This window comes from Pelophylax lessonae (assembly GCF_965119305.1).
Source record: "Pelophylax lessonae genome assembly, chromosome: 13".
In the NCBI taxonomy this organism is placed as follows: domain Eukaryota; kingdom Metazoa; phylum Chordata; class Amphibia; order Anura; family Ranidae; genus Pelophylax; species Pelophylax lessonae.
This window is the reverse complement of record NC_138780.1, coordinates 5927153-5946252: the sequence shown is the minus strand read 5'-3', so window position 1 is coordinate 5946252 and position 19100 is coordinate 5927153. Positions and strand designations below refer to the sequence as shown.

Below are 19100 nucleotides of genomic sequence, written 5' to 3'. Positions count from 1 at the left end.
AATTGGAAATAAAAATGTATAAAATAAATAATAAAATAAATTACAAATACAATTATCAAATATAAAATAAAAGCAGTTAGAAATAATAATAAAAATAAAATGTATTATATTTATTATATACAAACCCGATTCCAAAAAAGTTGGGATGCTGTACAAATTGTGAATAAAAACAGAATGCAATGATGTGGAAATTTCAAATTTCAATATTTTATTCAGAATACAACATGGATGAGATATCAAATGTTTAAACTGAGAAAATGTATCATTTTAAGGGAAAAATAATTTGATTTTAAATTTTATGGCATCAACACATCTCAAAGTTGGGACAAGGCCATGTTTAGCACTGAGTGGCCTCCCCTCTTCTTTTTATAACAGTCTGCAAACGTCTGGGGACTGAGGAGAAGTTGCTGAAGTTTAGGAATAGGAATGTTGTCCCATTCTTGTCTAATTCAGGCTTCTAGTAGCTCAGCTGTCTTAGGTCTTCTTTGTCACATCTTCCGCCAAATGTTTTCTATGGGTGAAAGGTCTGGACTGCAGGCTGGCCATTTCAGCACCCGGATCCTTCTTCTACGCAGCCATGATGTTGTAATTGATGCAGTATGTGGTCTGGCATTGTCATGTTGGAAAATGCAAGGTCTTCCCTGAAAGAGGCGATGTCTGGATGGGAGCATATGTTGTTCTAGAACTTGGATATACCTTTCAGCATTGATGGTGCCTTTCCAGATGTGTAAGCTGCCCATGCCACACGCACTCATGCCACCCCATACCATCAGAGATGCAGGCTTCTGAACTGAGCGCTGAGAACAACTTGGGTTGTCCTTGTCCTCTTTAGTCCGGATGACATGGAGTCCCAGTTTTCCAAAAAGAACTTCAAATTTTGATTCGTCTGACCACAGAACAGTTTTCCACTTTGTCACAGACCATTATAAATGAGCCTTGGCCCAGAGAAAACGCCTGCGCTTCTGGATCATGTTTAGATATGGCTTATTTTTTGGCCTATAGAGTTTTAGCCGGCAACGGTGAATGGCACGGTGGATTCTGTTCACCGACAATGTTTTCTTGAAGTATTCCTGAGCCCATGTTGTGATTTCCATTACAGTAACATTCCTGTATGTGATGCAGTGCCGTCTAAGGGCCCGAAGATCACCGCCATCCAGTATGGTTTTCCGGCCTTGACCCTTACACACAGAGATTGTTCCAGATTCTCTGAATCTTTGGATGATATTATGCACTGTAGATGATGATAACTTCAAACTCTTTGCAATTTTTCTCTGAGAAACTCCTTTCTGATATTGCTCCACTATTTTTCGCCGCAGCATTGGGGGAATTGGTGATCCTCGGCCCATCCTGACTTCTGAGAGACACCGCCACTCTGAGAGGCTCTTTTTATACCCAATCATGTTGCCAATTGACCTAATAAGTTGCAAATTGGTCCTCCAGCTGTTCCTTATATGTACATTTAACTTTTCCGGCCTCTTATTGCTACCTGTCCCAACTTTTTTGGAATGTGTAGCTCTCGAGTAATCCAAAATGAGCCAATATTTGGCATGACATTTCATAATGTCTCACTTTCAACATTGAGATTTGTAAATTAGTCCATTCCTTTTTTGCTCACAATTTGTACAGTGTCCCAACTTTTTTTTGTGTGTGTGTGTGTATGTATATATATAAAATACATTTTATTTTTAATATTATTTCTACCTGCTTTTATTTTATATTTTATATATATATTTTTTATATATTATATATATATATATATATATATATATATATATATATACATACACACTTATTTAAAGAGCAAAAGTTGGTATGACGCTAGGAAAAATGCATCGCAAAGGAAGGTGACTATGAAAAAAAGTGATGTGATTTGTTTTTGATATTCTTAATAATAAGTTGAAAAATAAAAGGAATTGGAAATAATAAAAATACAAAAAAAAGGATCTAGAAATAATAAAAAAATATATAGAACAAGCATTAAAAATATGAAAAAAATAAAAGCAATTAGAAATATTAAAAATATAAAAGAATAAAAGCAATTAGAAATAAAAAGAAAAAAGGAATTAGAAATAATAAAAATAAAGAAATTAGAATAAATAGTATATAACAGAATTAGAAATAAAAGTATATAAAAAAAAAAGCAAATAATAATTTGAAAAAAAATAAATAAAAGGTATTAGAAGCAAAAATAAATAAATAATAAAAATATAAAAAAAGGAATTAGAAATAATAAAAATATAAAAAAAAAGGAATTAGAAATAATAAAAAAATATAAAACCAATTAGAAATATTTATTTATTTACAGTTAGAAATAATATATAAAAAATGAAAGCAATAAGATATAATAAAAATATATAAAAAAAAACATATAAAACCAATTAGAAATTATATAAAAAAAAATAAAAGCAATTAGAAATAATAAAAATATAAAACAATTTAAAACAATAAAAGGAATTGGGGAAAAAAAATGAATTAAAGGATTTAGTAATAAGAGAATATAGAAAAAAAAAAAAAGGAATTAGAAATAATAGGAGATGATAGTAAAATATATTTGGCTGACTGTCTCCATCTAGTGGACAAAAATGTGTATTGACATTGTCATTGCTATACCTACACTGAATATAAGAACCACAAACCAAAAGCCATTTTTAATTTTTCAATCTGTTTTTCATTTTTGATAGTTAAAGCAAACTCCCCCATCCATCCATCCATCCATCCATCTGTCCGTGTCTCCATGCTTTATTTTGCTGAGAAATCACTTTGAAAAAAACCCCCCTGTAGCTCAAGGATGAATTTTTCCTGATGAAAGGCGGAGCTTCTCTGAGCTCTCATGCTCTGTACAGGTGTAGTTGTTGTATTTGAGAATGTCCTTTTCACATAAAGTTTTTTTTTTTTTTTTTTTGCACTTCAAGAAATCCCAACTCATCAGTCAGTAGAAAGAACATTGCCAAGGCAGGTCCTTCAAATCCCAAAGATGTCATCAATGGTGAGGGGACAAGGTCCTGGAGTACCCAAGGTGAAAAGGCCAAAGTGTGCCCCCCATCCCTCTCATAAGCTGGAACCTACCTCAGTAGGATAGGTTGTAGGTTCTGACGCCCCCCCCCCCCCCCCCCCGGTGAAAGCACCCAAGGTACCCCTGTATCTGCCCCCCCTTTGGCCAGACCCTGGTCATAAACTGATCTCCAGCATGCAAATCTCTGGACATGGCGTCTTGCCGTCGGCACCGAATCCGCCCACCAAGTAGAGGCGGTCATTTAGTAAGCAGGTCTGATGGCCGACTCTCTTGTGTTGAGGATTGAAGCCTGGGAATCGGAACCATGACATGGGGAGGGAACCTTAAAAAAGAGCAAACAAAAAACGTATATATATATATATATATATATATATCAATCCTACATTATGGGACACAAAGTATTCATAGAGTAGGGGCTATAGGCTGGCACCTGGTGATTGGACATTGACAAAACCATCAAGGACACACCCACTGGAATTCCTCACTATAACCATACCACATTCCAGGAGTCCTACTGTCCTAAGCAAAGGGAAAAAGGTATATGTACCATCACAAGTGGGGGGGGGGGGGGGGTAAGACATCGTTCTGGGCGTAGCTAGGTCACTAAAAAGCAGGTGGGTACTTCTAGGGCCAACTCGTGTGTCACCCACATAGAGGTCCTTACAAATAGCATCTCGACTCCTGGAAAAAATAGTTAGGAGGAATGTATGTGGAAGAATCCAGGCCTCTAGTGAACATGGAACCACCTCCAAAAAGTAAAGCCCACCTCCGAGGGTACAGGTACAAGATTTACCGCCCTTAGCTAGGCCTGTCCAACAGAGACACGGAGAATGTATATACTTCACAAAGCAATATAATACTTCCAGATAGTGGGTTTTGGTTGCCTTAAAGTTCTTGAAGAAGCCAAACCCTGGAGGAACATGGAATCACCCCTAAAAAAAAGGCCTACATCAAGGAGTACAGTTATTAGATTTACGACCTTTAGAGAAGCTGTCTTATGTAGCTAAGAGGATTGTATGTACGTCCCGTAATATATCATACTTCTAGATAGTGCATTTTGGCTTTCTCATAGCTCTGAAAGAAGCCACACCCCTGAGGAACATGGAACCACCTCCAAAAATAGAGCCCACCTCCAGGGGTACAGTTATCAGATTTACGACCTTTAGAGAAGCTGTCTTATGTAGCTAAGAATATTGTATGTACGTCCCGTAGTATATCATACTTCTAGATAGTGCATTTTGGTTTTCTCATAGCTCTAAAAGAAGCCACACCCCTAAGGAACATGGAACCACCTCTAAAGGTCGTAAATCGAATAACCGTACCCCTGGAGGTGGGTTCTTTTTTTTTTTAGAGGTGGTCTCATGTTCCTCAGGGGAGTGGCTTATTTTAGAGTTATGAGACAGCCAAAATGCACTATCCAGAAGTATAATATACTACGGGACATACATACAATCCTCTTGGCTACAGAAGACAGCTTTCTTAAAGGTTGTAAATCTGATAACTGTACCCCTGCAGGTGGGCTTTATTTTTGGAGGTGGTTCCATGTTCCCCAGGGGTGTGGCTTCTTTTACAGCTATAAGATAACCAAAATGCACTATCCAGAAGTTTGATATAATATGGGATGTGCATACAATCCTCTTAGCTACATAAGACAGCTTCTCTAAAGGTCGTAAATCTAATAACTGTACCCCTGGAGGTGGGTTTTTATTTTTTTTTAGAGAAGCTGACTTATGTAGCTAAGAGGATTGAATGTATATCCTATAGTATATCAAACTTCTGGATAGTGCATTTTGGCTGTCTCGTAGCTCTAAAAGAAGCCACACCCCTGAGGAAGATGGAACCACCTCCAAAAATAAAGCCCACCTCCAGGGGTACAGTTTTCAGATTTACAACCTTTTTGTGAAGCTGGCTTATGTAGCTAAGAATATTGTATGTACATCCCGTAGTATATCATACTTCTAGATAGTGGCTTTCTCATAGCTCTAAAAGAAGCCACGCCCCTGAAAAACATGGGGCCACCTCCAGGGGTACAGTTTTCAGATGTATGACCTTTAGAGAAGCTGTCTTATGTAGCTAAGAGGATTGAATGTATGTCCTGTAGTATATAATACTTCTGAATAGTGGATTTTGGCTGTCTTATATCCCTAAAAGAAGCCACAACCCTGAGAAATTTGGAACCACCTCCAAAAATAAAGCCCACCTACAAGGGTACAGTTATCAGATTTACCACCTTTAGTGAGGCTGTCCTATGTAGTTAAGAGGATTGTATGTACGTCCTATAGTATATCATACTTCTAGATAGTGAATTTTGGCTGTCTTATAACTCTAGAAGAAGCCACACCCCTGAGTAACATGGAACTACCTCTAAAAAGAAAACCCACCTCCAAGGGTTCAGTTATCAGATTTACAACCTTTAGAGAAGCTGCCTTATGTAGCTAAGAGGATTTAATGTATGTCCTGTAGTATATAATACTTCTGAATAGTGCATTTTGGCTAGCTTATAGCTGTAGAAGAAGTCACACCCCTGAGAAACATGGAACCACCTCCAAAAAATGGAATGGTGGAGTTCACCCCCCCCCTCCCCCCGATGGTACGGTTACCAGATTTACAGCCTTTAGCTAAGTTGTGTTAGCAGCACTATATATGATACTTTTTCGGGAGCCAGAAGAGGTATATGAAACATCACAAGGGGTTGGATTTAGACATCATTTTAGGCGTAGGTCGGTAAAGAGCAGGTGTGAACTTCTAGAGCCAACTCACGTGTGTCGCCCACATAGAGGTCATTGCAAACTGCATCTCGGCCCCTGGAAAGAGTCTCTCCACCGAATACAACCACAAACGGGCCAACCTTGGAACATGAATGGTGCCTCAGATCCTTGGGCTCAGCACGTTTTGCCCCCTTAGAGGACAGAAGTCGTGCTAGCTGTTCTGTAAGTCGAGGGCAGGGCTCCGTGTTCTCCTACGGGGCACACAAAAAATATGAATGACACCATTTTAAGACCTCTATCTGTAAATTTGGTTGTACAACTAACGGAATCTTCACATGCAAGAAAGCTTTTAATGACCATAAAATTTACCAAAATTTTCTTGATTTTGTAATTGTTTTAATTTGTCTTGAGAAACTTTGGTGGTCATCTAGGTTGGTCTGGTAGAGCTAACCCCCCCACCCCATCACTGGCTATGAGAGACTGAGAATATGGCTTTGCAGCTTAGCTGATAATATTATACTCCCTCTAGTGGATTCTCCAAAGAAATACGTGGAGAATGCGGGCAAGCTTTTAAAGCTATAGTCCATCGTGACTTTGGAGTTGGAGAAAATGCCCCACTGTGAAGTCTTGCACTCCAACGAGAATTAAAATTTAGCTGGAGCTGCAATTTAGGTTTAATTTGCTATTTTTAGGGTTCATCAAATCCTAAGGTACTGTGAGCCCCAGTGTTAGATGAGCCAGGGCTCAGTGTTCCAAAAGATCTGCAGGTTAGCCAAACTCTGACACTCACCTGGACTTTGTCTCTGCCCCAGTGTCCAACCACATCAGCTGCAGACGACTCCCGTCCACCAAACACATAGAGGGAATATCCAACTTTCTTTGTAGGCTTTGTATCGCTTCTCAAGAGAAGGGCAGAATGCCCAGACCGAGACGTAGGGTGCCATTCCTCCTCCTTGTACCTGAAGGCACAGGAAACCATTTATTAAAAAATGTTCTTTTGTCAAAACATTTTTTTTATATGCAGCTAAGGGAAATGTGTGTCCTGGAAGAAGCTTCACCCCAAGGAACATGGAAACACCTCAAAAAAGTAGGGTCCTCAGATACTACCCTTTGTTAAACTATCTTATGTAGCTAAGGGGAATTATGTACTTTAAGTAGTATTATGTTACTTCTGCATAGTGTATTTTGTCTGTGAAGCCCCACCCCTGAGGAACATGGAACCACCTAAAAAAATAAATCCCACCTCCAAGGATACAATTACCACCCTAAGAGAACCTTTCATGTGTAGCTAAGAGGAATGTACAGTATGTATTTCATGCAGTGTATTATTACACTACATGTGTAGTAGTGGATTTTAGCTGCTTATCTCTCTGGAAAAAGCCACACCCCTGTGGAACATGGAACCACCTCAAAAAATAAATCCCACTTCTAAGGATACAGATACCACCCTAAGTGAAGCTTTCATATGTAGCTAAGGGGAATGTACACAATGTATTTCATGCAGTATATTATTACACTACATGTGTAGTAGTGGATTTTGGCTGCTTATCGCTCTGGAAAAAGCCACACCCCTCTGGAACATGGAACCACCTAAAAAAATAAATACCACCTCCAAGGATACAGTTACCACCCTAAGAGAACCTTTCATGTGTAGCTAAGAGGAATGTACAGTATGTATTTCATGCAGTGTATTATTACACTACAAGTGTAGTAGTGGATTCTAGCTGCTCATTGCTCCTGAAAAAGCCACACCCCTGAGAAACATAGAACTACCTCCAAAAATAAATCCCTCCTCCAAGGATACAGTTACCACCTTAAGTGAAGCTTTTATATGTAGCTAAGGGGAATGTGCAGTATGTATTTCATGCAGTGTTTTATTACACTACATGTGTAGTGTAGCAGTTGATTTTGGCTGCTTATCGTTCTGGAAAAAGCCACACCCCTGCGGAACATGGAACCACCTCCAAAAATAAATCCCACCTCCAAGGATACAGTTACCACCCTAAGTGAAGCTTTCATATGTAGCTAAGAGGAATGTGCAGTGTGTATTATTACACTACATGTGTAATAGTGGATTTTGGCTGCTTATCGCTCAGGAAAAAGCCACACCCCTGAGAAACATGGAACTACCTCCAACAATAAATCCCACCTCCAAGGATACAGTTACCACCCTAAGTGAAGCTTTCATATGTAGCTAAGAGGAATGTACAGTATGTATTTCATGCAGTGAATTAGTACACTACATGTGTAGTAGTGGATTTTGGCTGCTTATCACTCTGGAAAAAGCCACACCCCTGAGAAACATAGAACTACCTCCAAAAATAAATCCCACCTCCAAGGATACAGTTACCACCTTACCTGAAGCTTTCATATGTAGCTAAGAGGAATGTACAGTATGTATTTCATGCAGTGCATTTTTACACCGCATGTGTAGTAGTTGATTTTGGCTGCTTATCGCTCTGGAAAAAGCCACACCCCTGAGGAACATGGAACTACCTTCAAAAATAAATCCCACCTCCAAGGATACAGTTACCACCCTAACTGAAGCTTTCATATGTAGCTAAGGGGAATGTACAGAGTGTATTTCATGCAGTATATTATTACACTACATGTGTAGTAGTGGATTTTGGCTGCTTATCGCAATGGAAAAAGCCACACCCATGAGGAACATTTAATTACCTCCAAAAATAAATCCCACCTCCAAGGATACAGTTACCACCCTAAGTGAAGCTTTTATATGTAGCTAAGAGGAATGTACAGTATGTATTTCATGCAGTGCATTATTACACTACATGTGTAGTAGTGGATTCTAGCTGCTTATAGCTCTGGAAAAAGCCACACCCCCTAAGGAACAACCTCCAAAAATATTGCCCACATCAAAAGGCTCAATTACCAAATTTACCACCTTTAGTAAAGCTGTCTTATGTAGCTAAGGTGAATCTATGTACTTCACGTAGTATTGTAGCTAAGGGGAATAGTCTACTTTAAGTAGCATTATGCTACTTCTGGGTAGTGAATTTTGGCTGTCTTATAGTTCTTAAAGAAGCCACAACCCTGAGGAACATAAAACCATCTCAAAAATTAAATCCCATCTCCAAGGATACAGTTTATATACCACCCTAAGTGAAGCTTTTATATGTAGCCAAGGGAAATGTACAGTATATATATTTCATGTAGTGTATTACTTCTGGATATTGGATTTTGGCTGCCTTATAGCTCTGAAAAAAGCCACACCCCTGAGGAACATGGAACTTCCTCCAAAAATAAATCCTACCTCCAATGGTTCAACTACCAGGTTTTCCACCTTTAGTAAAGCTGTCTTATGTAGCTAAGGGGAATGTATGTACTTTAAGTAGTATTATAATACTTCTGGATAGTGGATTTTGACTGTGGCATAGTTCATGAAGAAGCCACACCCCTGGGGAACATGGAACCTCCTAAAAAAATAAATTTCACCTCCAATGATACAGTTACCAGATATACCACCCTAAATTAAATGGTCATATGTAGCCAAGGGAATGTACAGTATGTATTCCATATAGTAGATTTTAGCTATCTTATAACCCTCAAAAAAGCCACACCTTTGAGGAACATGGGACTACCTTCAAAAATAAAGCCCACCTCCAAGGGTTCAGTTACCAGATTTACCACCTTTAGTAAAGCTGTCCTATGTAGCTAAGGGGAATGTATGTACTTCAGGTAGTATTATATTAATTTTGATTGTCACATAGTTCTTGAAGAAGCCACACCCCTGAGGAACATGGAACCTCCTAAAAAAACAAATATCACCTCCATTGATGCGGTTACCATATATACCACCCTAAGTTAAGTGGTCATATGTAGCTAAGGGAATGTACAGTATGTATTTCATATAGTAGTCTTTGGCTGCCTTATAACCCACCTTTGAGGAACATGGGACTACCTTCAAAAATAAAGCCCACCTCCAAGGGTTCAGTTACCAGATTTACCACCTTTAGTAAAGCTGTCCTATGTAGCTAAGGGGAATGTATGTACTTCAGGTAGTATTATAATAATTTTAGTTGTCACATAGTTATTGAAGAAGCCACACCCCTGAGGAACATGGAACCTCAGAGAAAACAAATTTCACCTCCAATGATACAGTTACCAGATATACCACCCTAAATTAAGTGGTCATATGTAGCTAAGGGAATGTACAGTATGTATTCCATATAGTAGATTTTGGCTGCCTTATGACCCTGGAAAAAGCCACACCTTTGAGGAACATAGGACTACCTTCAAAAATAAAGCCCAAAAGCCCACCTCCAAGGGTTCAATTACCAGATTTACCACCTTTTGTAAAGCTGTCATATGTAGCTAAGGGGAATGTATGCACTTCAGGTAGTATTATATTAATTCTACATAGTGGATTTTAGCTGTCACATAGTTCTTGAAGAAGCCACACCCCTGAGGAACATGAAACCACCTGCAAAAAAAAAAAAAAACTTACCTCCAGTTACCAGATTTACCACTTTTAGCAAACTTGTCTTATATAGTTAAGGGGAATGTATGTACTTCATGTAGAATATTACCTCTGGAGAGTGGGTTTTGGATGCCTTAGAGTGCTAGAAGAAGCCACACCCATAAGGAACATGGAACTGCCAACCAAAAAGCAGAGCCCACCCCTGAGGGTACAGTTACCAAATCTACCCCTTTTAGCTAAGCTGTGTTAGCAGTATATATATTACAATTTTTTGGGGGCTGTACCAGACCCCAGCGCATCAGTTTGCTCGAAAAGAGAAATCCTAAAATGGATTCCAAAATGGTGGCCTCCATTGAGTGTACGATAATATCAATGTTTTCCAACCTGGATTCCAAAAAGGAAGAGTATAGAGGTTTTGAATGACCTAATTACTTACACGTAGGTCTTGAGCCCGGCGTTCAGCAGCAGAGTATACACGCTAGAGTACCGCCTCTGTGTCCGCACTCCTCCCTCCCTGCCGACTACGCAGAGCTCATTGTCGGAAATCTTGGTACATGTGTGGCTACTCAGCCCCACCGGAGGGCGGCTGGAGGCTTCACCTGTCCACGTCGCCCACTCTGTGGTCTCTGTGTCATAGCTGAGGATGGAGGACAGGCGCTGCGAGCCATCCCAGCCCCCCACCACGCACAGCCACCTCTCCCCCAACGGGACGGCGTCATGGTGGCTCCTCCCGGAAACAACCTGTGGGGCGCTGCTATTGACTGATGGTTTCTGCTCAGGATCAAAGATTACCACATCACTAAGCAGAGGTTCTTTGGGGGCCCCTGATCTGACCCCGCCGTATAGGTAGAGTTTACCCCGGATGGGAGTACAGGTGTGGAATGCGCGGGCGAACTGGGCATCCTGAGCCACTGGAGTCCATGTCCAATGAGAGGCTGCCATGGGGTGTCCTTCCTGGAATAAGAGAGAAGAATCATGGGAATAGGTTAGGTGGGAGAGCCATAAACTGTGTATGCATGTTGTCCCACTAAGCCAGCACCATGTTTATTAATGGAAGACTCAATAATTGCTGATACATCTGCTTTACTAAGACACACCCCTTTCTCCATTAAGGCACGCCCCTGAATGTCTAGTGACACACCTCTATTAGGCCCACCCCCAAATCCAAATGACACTTATGCTCTATGCCCCAAATTAAAGTGACGCTTACTTTACTAAGGCACACCCCTAATACCCAGTGACACACCTACTTTACTAAGGCACACCCCTTATACCCAGTGACACACCTACTTTACTAAGGCACACCCCTAATACCCAGTGACACACCTTTCTTTACTAAGGCACACCCCTTATACCCAGTGACACACCTACTTTACTAAGGCACACCCCTAATACCCAGTGACACACCTACTTTACTAGAGAGAAGGGTGTATATGACCAATGTTCAAATGTGCCACATCCCTAATAGACAGTACATAGAGAGGGGTTCCCCTAAATGGGACTTTTTAGGCACAAAAAGATCTAGTATATAATAATCAAAAATAACTTAGATAATAATGGTGATTTTATTAAATGTGTATAAACAAAAAATTAAAAACAAATACAAGCTATACCAAATGACACCAATAATCAACCAAATGACAGAACTTTAACCCGACATGTTTCGAAAGATAATAAACTTTCTCTTCTTCTTCAGGGGAAGCTCAAGTAAGTATTAGGGTTGACAGTGTCTAGACTTAAATAGCTTGTACAAGGGGTTAAAACCAAGGAAGCTGGGCTTGATCTGACTGGCGGTGTGGGCTGCTGATATGTATATGCAGCTTGGATGGTATAACAGGGTAAGCTGACCCGAGACCTTCAATATGGGCGTCTGAAGTCCAATGAAGTTAGGAAGCCAAACACGGTACCATATCTTATCCCTCTTATAAATGGTGTTAAAGCCAGACAGCTTAAAGGATGTGTAGATGGACAAACCGATCCTCTCCAGCGAGCAGACAGCAGATACTGTTGTTATTTATAAGAGGGATAAGATATGGTACCGTGTTTGGCTTCCTAACTTCATTGGACTTCAGACGCCCATATTGAAGGTCTCGGGTCAGCTTACCCTGTTATACCATCCAAGCTGCATATACATATCAGCAGCCCACACCGCCAGTCAGATCAAGCCCAGCTTCCTTGGTTTTAACCCCTTGTACAAGCTATTTAAGTCTAGACACTGTCAACCCTAATACTTACTTGAGCTTCCCCTGAAGAAGAAGAGAAAGTTTATTATCTTCGAAACATGTCGGGTTAAAGTTCTGTCATTTGGTTGATTATTGGTGTCATTTGGTATAGCTTGTATTTGTTTTTAATTTTTTGTTTATACACATTTAATAAAATCACCATTATTATCTAAGTTATTTTTGATTATTATATACTAGATCTTTTTGTGCCTAAAAAGTCCCATTTAGGGGAACCCCTCTCTATGTACCACCTACTTTACTAAGACACACCCCTAATAACCAGTGACACGCCTACTTTACTAAGGCACATCCATAATACCCAGTGACACGCCTACTTTAAAAAGGCACACCCCTAATACCCAGCGACACACCTACTTTACAAAGATACACCCTAATACCCAATGACACACCTACTTTACTAAGGCACACCCCTATTATCCAGTGACACGCCTACTTTACAAAGATACACCCTAATACCCAATGACACACCTACTTTACTAAGGCACACCCCTATTATCCAGTGACATGCCTACTTTACAAAGATACACCCTAATACCCAATGACACGCCTACTTTACTATGGCACACCCCGAATATCCAGTTGCACGCCTAGTTTACTAAAGCACACCCCTAATATCCAGTGACACACCTACTTTACTAAGACACACCCCTAATAACCAGTGACACACCTACTTTACTAAGACACACCCCTAATAACCAGTGACACGCCTACTTTACTAAGGCACATCCATAATACCCAGTGACACACCTACTTTACTAAGGCACAACCCTAATACCCAGTGACACACCTACTTTAATAAGGCACACCTCTAATACCCAGTAACATGCCTACTATACTAAGACACACCCCTAATAACCAGTGAAATGCCTACTTTACTAAGGCCCACCCCTTATACTTAGTGACATGCCTACTTTACTATGGCACACCCCTTGAACCCAGTGACATGCCTACTTTACTAAGGCACACCCCTAATACCCAGCGACACGCCTACTTTACTAAGGAACACCTCCAATACCCAGGGACACACCTACTTTACTAAGGCACACCCCTAATACCCAGCGACACGCCTACTTTACTAAGGAACACCTCCAATACCCAGGGACACACCTACTTTACTAAGGCACATCCATAATACCCAGTGACACGCCTACTTTACAAAGGCACGCCCCTAATACCCAATGACACGCCTACTTTACTAAGGCACACCCCTAATACCCAGTGACACGCCTATTTTAAAAAGGCACACCCCTAATACCCAGCGACACGCCTACTTTACCAAGGCACACCCCTAATACCCAGTGACACGCCTATTTTAAAAAGGCACACCCCTAATACCCAGTGACACACCTACTTTACTAAGGCACACCCCTAATACCCAGTGACACACCTACTTTACTAAGGCACACCCCTAATACCCAATGACACACCTTCTTTACTAAGGCACACCCCTAATACCCAGTGACACGCCTATTTTAAAAAGGCACACCCCTAATACCCAGCGACACGCCTACTTTACCAAGGCACACCCCTAATACCCAGTGACACACCTACTTTACTAAGGCACACCCCTAATACCCAATGACACACCTTCTTTACTAAGGCACATCCGTAATACCCAGTGACACGCCTACTTTACTAAGGCACGCCCCTAATACCCAATGACACGCCTACTATGCCACAAAGAATGAAGGCAAAAGGGGGTCCAACCTGCTACTAGCCATGTGTACCTAATAAAGTGTCCGGTGAGTGTTTGTACCGTATATATATATATATATATATATATATATATATATATACACACAGACAATTCTGTATACAGTATATAGAGTATATACACAGACACACATATACAGTATATAGAGTATATATACACAGACACATCTATATACAGTATATATAGTATATACACAGACACACATATACAGTATATAGAGTATATACACAACCACACATATACAGTATATAGAGTATATACACAGACACACATATACAGTATATAGAGTATATACACAGACACATCTATATACAGTATATAGAGTATATACACAGACACACACATATACAGTATATAGAGTATATACACAGACACACATATACAGTATATAGAGTATATACACAGACACATATATACAGTATATAGAGTATATAGACAGACACACATATACAGTATATAGAGTATATAGACAGACACACATATACAGTTTATAGAGTATATACACAGACACACATATACAGTTTATAGAGTATATACACAGACACACACATATATAGTATATAGAGTATATACACAGACACACACATATACAGTATATAGAGTATATGTACAGACACACACATATACAGTATATAGAGTATATACACAGACACACACATACAGTATATAGAGTATATACACAGACACACACATATACAGTATATAGAGTATATAGACAAACACACACATATACAGTATATAGAGTATATACACAGACACATCCATATACAGTATATAGAGTATATACACAGACACATCCATATACAGTATATAGAGTATATACACAGACACACACATACAGTATATAGAGTATATGCACAGACACATATACAGTATATAGAGTATATACACAGACACATCCATATACAGTATATAGAGTATATACACAACCACACACATACAGTATATAGAGTATATACACAGACACATCCATATACAGTATATAGAGTATATACACAGACACATCTATATACAGTATATAGAGTATATACACAGACACACATATACAGTATATAGAGTATATACACAGACACACATATATACAGTATATAGAGTATATACACAGACACACATATATACAGTATATAGAGTATATACACAGACACACATATACAGTATATAGAGTATATACACAGACACACATATATACAGTATATAGAGTATATACACAGACACATCCATATACAGTATATAGAGAATATAGACAGACGCACACATATACAGTATATAGAGTATATACACAACCACACATATACAGTATATAGAGTATATACACATACACACGTATACAGTATATAGAGTATATACACAGACACACATATATACAGTATATATAGTATATACACAGACACGCATATATACAGTATATAGAGTATATACACAGACACACACATATACAGTATATAGAGTATATACACAGACACATCTGTATAGAGTATATAGACAGACACACATATACAGTTTATAGAGTATATACACAGACACACATATATACAGTATATAGAGTATATACACAGACACACATATACAGTATATAGAGTATATACACAGACACATCCATATACAGTATATAGAGTATATACACAGACACATCCATATACAGTATATAGAGTATGTACACAGACACACACATACAGTATATAGAGTATATACACAGACACACACATATACAGTATATAGAGTATATACACAGACACATCCATATACAGTATATAGAGTATATACACAGACACACACATACAGTATATAGAGTATATACACAGACACACACATATACAGTATATAGAGTATATACACAGACACACACACATACAGTATATAGAGTATATACACAGACACACACATATACAGTATATAGAGTATATACACAGACACATCCATATACAGTATATAGAGTATATAGACAGACGCACACATATACAGTATATAGAGTATATACACAGACACACACATATACAGTATATAGAGTATATACACAGACACACATATACAGTATATAGAGTATATACACAGACACACACAAATACAGTATATAGAGTATATACACAACCACACATATACAGTATATAGAGTATATACACAGACACACATATACAGTATATAGAGTATATACACAGACACACATATACAGTATATAGAGTATATACACAGACACACACACATACAGTATATAGAGTATATACACAACCACACATATACAGTATATAGAGTATATACACAGACACATCTATATACAGTATATAGAGTATATACACAGACACACATATATACAGTATATAGAGTATATACACAGACACACACATATACAGTATATAGAGTATATACACAGACACACATATATACAGTATATAGACAGACACACATATACAGTATATAGAGTATATAGACAGACACACATATACAGTATATGGAGTATATACACAGACACACACATATACAGTATATAGAGTAAATAGACAGACACACATATACAGTTTATAGAGTATATACACAGACACACATATACAGTATATAGAGTATATACACAGACACACATATATACAGTATATAGAGTATATACACAGACACATCCATATACAGTATATAGAGTATATACACAGACACACACATACAGTATATAGAGTATATACACAGACACATCCATATACAGTATATAGAGTATATACACAGACGCACACATATACAGTATATAGAGTATATACACAGACACATCCATATACAGTATATAGAGTATATACACATACACATATATACAGTATATAGAGTATATACACAGACACACATATACAGTATATAGAGTATATACACAGACACATATATACAGTATATAGAGTATATACACAGACACATATATACAGTATATAGAGTATATACACAGACACACATATACAGTATATAGAGTATATACACAGACACACACATATACAGTATATAGAGTATATACACAGACACACATATACAGTATATAGAGTATATACACAGACACATCCATATACAGTATATAGAGTATATACACAGACACACACATACAGTATATAGAGTATATACACAGACACACACATATACAGTATATAGAGTATATACACAGACACACATATACAGTATATAGAGTATATACACAGACACACACATACAGTATATAGAGTATATACACAGACACACACATACAGTATATAGAGTATATACACAGACGCACATATATACAGTATATAGAGTATATACACAGACACACACATATACAGTATATAGAGTATATACACAGACACACATATACAGTATATAGAGTATATACACAGACACACATATATACAGTATATAGAGTATATACACAGACACACACACATACAGTATATAGAGTATATACACAGACACACATATACAGTATATAGAGTATATACACAGACACACATATACAGTATATAGAGTATATACACAGACACACACATATACAGTATATAGAGTATATACACAGACACACATATACAGTATATAGAGTATATACACAGACACATCCATATACAGTATATAGAGAATATAGACAGACGCACACATATACAGTATATAGAGTATATACACAGACACATATATACAGTATATAGAGTATATACACAGACACACACATATACAGTATATAGAGTATATACACAGACACATATATACAGTATATAGAGTATATACACAGACACACATATACAGTATATAGAGTATATACACAGACACACACATATACAGTATATAGAGTATATACACAGACACACATATACAGTATATAGAGTATATACACAGACACACATATACAGTATATAGAGTATATACACAGACACACATATACAGTATATAGAGTATATACACAGACACACAGTATATAGATGAGATGATGCCATTTCTATTGCCCATGCTGGGTTTATTAAATATCTACACTTACGGGATTCAGGAATGTCGTTGTGGTCTTGCTACCATGGCAACAGCCCCAGCAACTGACACGTCTCCCTAGCAACAGCTGCCAGAAGGAGGATCCTCGCTACGAATGTACTCAGTGTGCAACCCGACCGTCCTACCAACACCATCCATCGTCATAGCAACGTCACACCGGATATTCCATGTCTACCGCTCTCTACGTCACCTCCCCCATATACAGCCAGAGCTCCACCCACAACATATACCGAGAATTACACCCGGCATACAGGACAGGAGAAGTAGTACTGTGCAGAGTCCATACATACAGAATAAGAACAGATACTGAGAATTACACCCAGCATACAGGACAGGAGAAGTAGTACTGTGCAGAGTCCATACATACAGAATAAGAACAGATACTGAGAATTACACCCAGTATACAGGACAGGAGAAGTGGTACTGTGCAGAGTCCATACATACAGAATAAGAACAGATACCGAGAATTACACCCGGCATACAGGACAGGAGAAGTAGTACTGTGCAGAGTCCATACATACAGAATAAGAACAGATACTGAGAATTACACCCAGCATACAGGACAGGAGAAGTGGTACTGTGCAGAGTCCATACATACAGAATAAGAACAGATACCGAGAATTACACCCGGCATACAGGACAGGAGAAGTAGTACTGTGCAGAGTCCATACATACAGAATAAGAACAGATACTGAGAATTACACCCAGTATACAGGACAGGAGAAGTAGTACTGTGCAGAGTCCATAGATACAGAATAAGAACAGATACTGAGAATTACACCCAGCATACAGGACAGGAGAAGTAGTACTGTGCAGAGTCCATACATACAGAATAAGAACAGATACCGAGAATTACACCCGGCATACAGGACAGGAGAAGTAGTACTGTGCAGAGTCCATACATACAGAATAAGAACAGATACTGAGAATTACACCCAGTATACAGGACAGGAGAAGTAGTACTGTGCAGAGTCCATATATACAGAATAAGAACAGATACTGAGAATTA

At 38.5% G+C, this 19100-nt stretch overlaps 1 protein-coding gene across 1 annotated transcript; it reads right to left on the bottom strand.

Moving 5' to 3' along the window:
- Positions 1-3139: 3139 nt before the first annotated feature.
- On the bottom strand, positions 3140-18227 carry KLHDC9 (kelch domain containing 9). The gene is made up of 5 exons (XM_082275604.1): positions 18084-18227; positions 10599-11116; positions 6512-6680; positions 5774-5972; positions 3140-3335 (listed from the first exon to the last, which is right to left on the bottom strand). The coding sequence occupies exons 2-5, from the start codon at positions 11102-11104 to the stop codon at positions 3169-3171; spliced, it is 1041 nt and encodes a 346-aa protein (XP_082131730.1). The 5' UTR covers positions 11105-11116; positions 18084-18227; the 3' UTR covers positions 3140-3168.
- Positions 18228-19100: the final 873 nt, after the last annotated feature.

What these genes read in the sequence shown, in the direction of transcription:
- KLHDC9 (XM_082275604.1), bottom strand. Translation starts at nt 11,104, where the DNA reads ATGGCAGCCTCTCATTGGACATGGACTCCAGTGGCTCAGGATGCCCAG. An exon ending in GCCGGGCTCAAGACCTACGT is followed by an intron (nt 6,681 to 10,598) that starts GTAAGTAATTAG and finishes CTGTGCCTTCAG; the next exon opens with GTACAAGGAGGAGGAATGGC. An exon ending in CCTCTATGTGGGCGACACAC is followed by an intron (nt 3,336 to 5,773) that starts GTGAGTTGGCTC and finishes CTCTTTTTTAAG; the next exon opens with GTTCCCTCCCCATGTCATGG.